The 7,273-nt window shown below is 56.2% G+C and overlaps 1 protein-coding gene across 1 annotated transcript in view; it reads right to left on the bottom strand.

Annotated features, from left to right (window-relative positions):
• Nucleotides 1-5,072: 5,072 nt before the first annotated feature.
• The window catches only part of CACNG4 (calcium voltage-gated channel auxiliary subunit gamma 4), a 15,291-nt gene continuing 13,090 nt past the window's right edge, over nucleotides 5,073-7,273 (bottom strand). Inside the window, exon 5 of the mRNA XM_011368575.2 lies at nucleotides 5,073-6,981. Within this exon, the coding sequence (XP_011366877.1) occupies nucleotides 6,443-6,981 (539 nt within the window). The 3' untranslated portion in view covers nucleotides 5,073-6,442. The remainder of the gene's footprint in view (nucleotides 6,982-7,273) is intronic.

Genomic DNA, 7,273 nt, shown 5'->3' with positions numbered 1-7,273 from the left:
TGCCGCCCCCAGTTGGTCGAACTTTATAAGTGAGAAATAACCTTCTATTGTATTAAGCCAATTCATGTTTGGGGGTTGTTGGTTATATTATTAGCCTACTCTAAGTAGTACAAGGGAAGGGCAGAATGGGGGCTCCGAGTGGCATTTTGGTTAGGGAACTATGACATCCACTTCTGTGTCAGTTATTGTGGATCTAACTCTGCAGATTATGGAGACAGAGTTTTTAGTTGAACAAAACACAGGAGCAACCACATGAGCCCCACATCAGAGGCTGTGCCGCGCTGCTAATGCCGACTGCCATGGGAGTCTACCAGGACGGCTGCAAAGCATTCACAGAAGTCCTGGCACATGGTGCCAATGCTGGATAGTGCTGGCTCCAGGCTAATGAAGCCATCAGCTCGGAGCTTGGCAGGGGGTCCGTCGGTGGGGTGGGGCATAAGGTCTCTTCACCCTGGGACCTGGTGGCTCAATGCATCTGGGACATCAGTTTCCTTAGGTGCTCATCTCAGGCAGGAGAAAGTGAGGACACTGGCCCTCGGCCTCCCTTTGCTGGGACCAGGGTTGGAAAGGCCTTTGTGAGGCTCAAGAGTTGGTGCCTCTTGGTTCCAGGAGAGACAGCAAAGGAAAAGAACTCAGGGTCTTAGTCCTAAAAGAGATGAGAACGTGTCATTGGTTGGGAAGGTGCCCTGGGCTGCAGGTCAGGTAGAACTAGGGGACACTGATTATCCTCATGCCTCCAAGAGAGTAGGGTGGACATCCAGCCAGTGCCCACCTGCCAGGCCGAACCTGGCGGGTTACATTGTGACCAGCGGGGTCTGCGCTGCTCGTCACTATCGCCCCGATCAGAGGGGTCCCTCTGGTCCCTCTGTTCTTTGCCTCATTCCTCTAGGTGACCAGCTGCCTGCTGTGGCTTGGTCTCATTTGGCCTCTGGTTGGGGCCACATTCTCCCGTCCAGCTTTGTCAGTGATAAAGCTCACATTTGGAACGCAGGTCCCTCTATTTCTTAATCATTCAGATTTTGGAGGGGAAAGGAGGCTGGTGAGGGGACTTCTTAGGAGTCCCAGGAAGAAGCTTGGGGCCTCTGAGGCCGTGGGTCTGTCTGGCCGGCCTCCACCCACAGGTTCTGAGGCCTGGCTTGTTCAGCTGCCCAGATGCCCACACCACACCGGGGGGCTGGCCTGTCCATCTTCTGGCCCACCTGTGAAAAAGTACCTCTACAGCACCACCTAGAAGTCTAAAACCAGCTGTTGGTGCTAGGGAGGTGGCCAGCGGCCCAGATTAAAGCCAGAGAAACTGGCCCTGACCAGCTCAGAATCCACCCTCCCTCCCTCTTCTTCTGGGGGGCCCGCAAAGACTTGAGGGGAGCTCTGCTCCTCTTCCTCTCCCTCCACCCCCATATCAAGAAGAGAATGTTTTAAAAATGTTTTTATTTAATTAAAAAAAAGACAACTAACCCAAAACCAGTAGTAGGTACAGGATTCACAGGTGCTTAGTTGGCAAAACACACAGGGGCTGGTTGGGGAGGGGAGGGGTGGGCACAGGCCACCGCATCGCCCCACGGGCGCAAGGTCTTGGAGTGACAGGCGGCAGGGGGCCAGCTCCTCTCCCTTCCCTGGGCAAGCTCCGGCTGAGACACCAGGGGGAGGAGGGGGCAGACCAAAGACTAGGGCCCCTCTCGGAGTCTGGGGTGGCGTGGAGAAAGGCTGCGGAGACCAGGGGTCTGAGGTGGTTCTGCTCCCTGTTCTTTGTCGCTTCTTTTACTCTTTCTCGGCCCCTAGAGTGGGCTCTGCATTCTCTGCCTGGGACTGGGCAAGAGGTAGGCTTCGTTGGAACACAGCTTTCTCCATGAAATGATGGAAACTTCTGGGGCAGCAGGGGAGGAGGGGCTTATGTGGAAGGAACAGCAAGGCTGCCTTGCTTTTGGAGGTGACAGAGGAAGAGTCTCGGGGCCTTGCTGGGCGATGGGTCTCTAGATTTCACCCCCTTCCTTCTCGCCCGGAAAGATGGTGTCACGGTGTGGAGGGGCGAAGGTGGCCGGGGTAGGGGCATGGCGGGATGGGGAGGCCCACAGCAGGGGCGGGCCACGAGCCCTGACGCTCCAGCAGTCACTGCTGCACATGCTTGGACAAACCACCACACAAAGCCAACCTCGACGGGAGGAAGGGTTCTGAGCAAGCACAGGGGGCCTGGCACGCCATGCCTCGGCTCACCAGCACACAGGGCAGTCCACTGGGGCCGGGACAGGTGGGGATTTCCTCTCGGGGGACGAAAGGAGGATGGCAATAACCATGACCCGGAATTGAACTCTTAGGGGCCGAGTCCGCCCAGGGAGTCTGTGAGCAGGTGGCTGAGGTAAGAATTTGCTTGTCATTTCTAAGTACGACAGCTACCGGGATCACAGACGACTGACTGCTCAAGATTAGATTACCAAGTCTCAAAAAATAAGAAAGGGTGTATCTTTAGAAAGCACGTGTTTTATATAAAAGAGGGTAAGCCCCATGTTCCAGAAAGTTTTTCTTCTGAACCCAGACATGCTTCCATGTTCTCTGCTGGCTTCCAGAGGTGGAAAAAGGGTTGGGAAAAAAAAACGTCACACGGGAAAACCCGCCTCCTGGGTTCCAAAGTGCTAAGACGTCCTTCTCGTGAGGAGGAGGGAAAGCAGAGCCCGGCCCTTCGTCCAGACTGCCTCGCTGAGCCCTTTCAGGAAGCGGAATAAATCACAATGATAGGAATCGTGGGAGCTGTTCTGCTACTTTTGAAGACGAGGGAGTGAATGGACATCCACTTCTGTGTCAGTTATTGTGGATCTAACTCTGCAGATTATGGAGACAGAGTTTTTAGTTGAACAAAACACAGGAGCGACCACATGAGCCCCACATCAGAGGCGGTGCCGCGCTGCTAATGCCGACTGCCACGGGAGTCTACCAGGACGGCTGCAAAGCATTCACAGAAGTCCTGGCACATGGTGCCAATGCTGGATAGTGCTGGCTCCAGGCTAATGAAGCCATCAGCTCGGAGCTTGGCAGGGGGGCAGTCGGTGGGGTGGGGCATAAGGTCTCTTCACCCTGGGACCTGGTGGCTCAATGCATCTGGGACATCAGTTTCCTCAGGTGCTCATCTCAGGCAGGAGAAAGTGAGGACACTGGCCCTCGGCCTCCCTTTGCTGGGACCAGGGTTGGAAAGGCCTTTGTGAGGCTCAAGAGTTGGTGCCTCTTGGTTCCAGGAGAGACAGCAAAGGAAAAGAACTCAGGGTCTTAGTCCTAAAAGAGATGAGAACGTGTCATTGGTTGGGAAGGTGCCCTGGGCTGCAGGTCAGGTAGAACTAGGGGACACTGATTATCCTCATGCCTCCAAGAGAGTAGGGTGGACATCCAGCCAGTGCCCACCTGCCAGGCCGAACCTGGCGGGTTACATTGTGACCAGCGGGGTCTGCGCTGCTCGTCACTATCGCCCCGATCAGAGGGGTCCCTCTGGTCCCTCTGTTCTTTGCCTCATTCCTCTAGGTGACCAGCTGCCTGCTGTGGCTTGGTCTCATTTGGCCTCTGGTTGGGGCCACATTCTCCCGTCCAGCTTTGTCAGTGATAAAGCTCACATTTGGAACGCAGGTCCCTCTATTTCTTAATCATTCAGATTTTGGAGGGGAAAGGAGGCTGGTGAGGGGACTTCTTAGGAGTCCCAGCAAGAAGCTTGGGGCCTCTGAGGCCGTGGGTCTGTCTGGCCGGCCTCCACGCACAGGTTCTGAGGCCTGGCTTGTTCAGCTGCCCAGATGCCCACACCACACCGGGGGGCTGGCCTGTCCATCTTCTGGCCCACCTGTGAAAAAGTACCTCTACAGCACCACCTAGAAGTCTAAAACCAGCTGTTGGTGCTAGGGAGGTGGCCAGCGGCCCAGATTAAAGCCAGAGAAACTGGCCCTGACCAGCTCAGAATCCACCCTCCCTCCCTCTTCTTCTGGGGGGCCCGCAAAGACTTGAGGGGAGCTCTGCTCCTCTTCCTCTCCCTCCACCCCCATATCAAGAAGAGAATGTTTTAAAAATGTTTTTATTTAATTAAAAAAAAGACAACTAACCCAAAACCAGTAGTAGGTACAGGATTCACAGGTGCTTAGTTGGCAAAACACACAGGGGCTGGTTGGGGAGGGGAGGGGTGGGCACAGGCCACCGCATCGCCCCACGGGCGCAAGGTCTTGGAGTGACAGGCGGCAGGGGGCCAGCTCCTCTCCCTTCCCTGGGCAAGCTCCGGCTGAGACACCAGGGGGAGGAGGGGGCAGACCAAAGACTAGGGCCCCTCTCGGAGTCTGGGGTGGCGTGGAGAAAGGCTGCGGAGACCAGGGGTCTGAGGTGGTTCTGCTCCCTGTTCTTTGTCGCTTCTTTTACTCTTTCTCGGCCCCTAGAGTGGGCTCTGCATTCTCTGCCTGGGACTGGGCAAGAGGTAGGCTTCGTTGGAACACAGCTTTCTCCATGAAATGATGGAAACTTCTGGGGCAGCAGGGGAGGAGGGGCTTATGTGGAAGGAACAGCAAGGCTGCCTTGCTTTTGGAGGTGACAGAGGAAGAGTCTCGGGGCCTTGCTGGGCGATGGGTCTCTAGATTTCACCCCCTTCCTTCTCGCCCGGAAAGATGGTGTCACGGTGTGGAGGGGCGAAGGTGGCCGGGGTAGGGGCATGGCGGGATGGGGAGGCCCACAGCAGGGGCGGGCCACGAGCCCTGACGCTCCAGCAGTCACTGCTGCACATGCTTGGACAAACCACCACACAAAGCCAACCTCGACGGGAGGAAGGGTTCTGAGCAAGCACAGGGGGCCTGGCACGCCATGCCTCGGCTCACCAGCACACAGGGCAGTCCACTGGGGCCGGGACAGGTGGGGATTTCCTCTCGGGGGACGAAAGGAGGATGGCAATAACCATGACCCGGAATTGAACTCTTAGGGGCCGAGTCCGCCCAGGGAGTCTGTGAGCAGGTGGCTGAGGTAAGAATTTGCTTGTCATTTCTAAGTACGACAGCTACCGGGATCACAGACGACTGACTGCTCAAGATTAGATTACCAAGTCTCAAAAAATAAGAAAGGGTGTATCTTTAGAAAGCACGTGTTTTATATAAAAGAGGGTAAGCCCCATGTTCCAGAAAGTTTTTCTTCTGAACCCGGACATGCTTCCATGTTCTCTGCTGGCTTCCAGAGGTGGAAAAAGGGTTGGGAAAAAAAAACGTCACACGGGAAAACCTGCCTCCTGGGTTCCAAAGTGCTAAGACGTCCTTCTCGTGAGGAGGAGGGAAAGCAGAGCCCGGCCCTTCGTCCAGACTGCCTCGCTGAGCCCTTTCAGGAAGCGGAATAAATCACAATGATAGGAATCGTGGGAGCTGTTCTGCTACTTTTGAAGACGAGGGAGTGAATGCAACTTGCTCTCCTGGTATTTATCTGCAATAAATCGTGATTAATAACCACGTAGGAAATGGATGTTTGTTCTCTGAGTTTTTGGTCGCTGTTCACTCTTGGGTCTCCCTTTCTCGCTCAGAAGTTCGGGCTCCTGTTGGTGAACAGGAGGGGGACGTCTGCCTTCCCCCCTCCTCTGGGAGGGACAGAGCTGCTCCTTGGGCCAGTGGAGCCAGACACAGCAAGAGGCCACGAGGCCACCTTTCCTCTGACCCGTGGAATCTTCTGGACTCTCAAATACAGTCAATATGCTCTGCCCTTTCTGCGTGAGGCAGAAACTTCCGGAAGCAGATAGGAAAGCCAGCGACAGATTCTGGCCTTTACCGCATGCCCAGGCCAGCGAAGGCCTCCTTCTCTGTGAATTCCTCCACGGCCCTCGGTCTCCTCAGGCCAAGGAGAGCCGGCCCCAGGACGGCACAAAGGTCAAAGCCGCAGTCGGCCACGGGGCTTTTCTCATTAGGATCACTGTTAATTCAACAACAGGCCACTGCCGGAGAGGGAGACAGACAGACAGACAGACAGGGAAGAAGGGGCAAGCTTTGACTTCCACGTTCCCAGCTCCCAGACATGGTTAAAAAGCAGCTGACCAGTGTCCCGAGGCCCCCACATGCCCAGTGAGTGCCCTCCCAGTGGCCCAGCGCCCAGGAAGACAGGGAAGTCCCCGAAAGCCTGTCCTTCTGGCGAGATTTGTTCCCGACAGGAGGTAATGGCTCGATTTTGTTTTCTTGGGTTGGCGAAGGCTAGGCAGCCTCAGGAGAGCGCTTGGCCTCCTGGGAGATTTTAGAAACCAAAATCAAAACACCCTTGTGGGGGATAAAGTCAGCCTTCCGCTTCCGCGTCCGGTCTCCTGGCACTTCCCTCTGAGCCAGCATCCTAGTGGCACACCCGGAGGCCAGGGAGGGTTGGGTGTAGCTTCGTTCGGTCCATTGTGGGTCCGTCTTAAGGGTTCGATGCCCTCATGTGGGATCCAGACAGACGTTCTGGGGCGAGGCCGGCGCTGGCGAGGGGCGCGTCACACGGGGGTGGTCCGCCGGTTCAGCATGCTGACGTGCAAGCCTTCCTTCAGGTCCTGCTGGAAGAAGTCGTGCACCTGCAGGAAGCCGGCCTCCTGGTCGGGGCTGTAGCTGGCGGCCGTGGTCACCTTGAGGGGCTCCCGGGACAGCGTGTACATGGACAGCTCGCCCATGGGGATGGCCCCGGTGATCTTCAGGCCCACCGGCGATGCGTCTCTGGAGGGCGAGGCCTCCGTGGACCGGGAGCTGGACCGGGAGCGCCGTCGCCGGTACCTGTAGCTGGGCATCCTGGCGTAGGGGGATGAGGACGGAGCCTTGAGGAACTCCCGTTTGGTCTTAAATCTCAACTCTTTGTTTTTCTCAATGTAAATGTTCACGGCCAGGACGCCCACGGTCTCGGCCACGATGAACGACAGGGCTCCGAAGTAAAAGGACCAGCCGTAGTTGTAATGGTTTTTTTTGTCTTCGTCGCGCTTGTCGCTTGGGTCGCCTGTGTTACTGGAAATGTAGACGATGATGCCTATGATGTTGCTGAGGCCTAAAGGGGAGCAGGAGGGGGGCGAGGGGGGAGAAGAGAGGCAGAGGTGAGACCCACGGCCAGATGGGGCAGGCGGCGGCAGAGGGGCTGGTGGCCACTCCCTGCTTTAATGAGTGTGGCTTTATTCCGGTGGCCAGCTTGTCTAAGTAATCAATCTGGAACGGGTAACGAAGTATGAAGTTCAGATAAGGTTTACAGTAAAACACAGGCTCTTAGCTCCTCAGTTCCCCTCCTGAAGGAGCCGTTGTCTTCCTTCTGATACCCAGCCTCTCTCTCTCTCAGACACGCACGC

This window comes from Pteropus vampyrus, unplaced genomic scaffold (assembly GCF_000151845.1).
Source record: "Pteropus vampyrus isolate Shadow unplaced genomic scaffold, Pvam_2.0 Scaffold143, whole genome shotgun sequence".
In the NCBI taxonomy this organism is placed as follows: Eukaryota; Metazoa; Chordata; class Mammalia; order Chiroptera; family Pteropodidae; genus Pteropus; species Pteropus vampyrus.
Note: the sequence above shows the minus strand (reverse complement) of the source record. Positions and strands in the feature narration are given on the sequence as shown.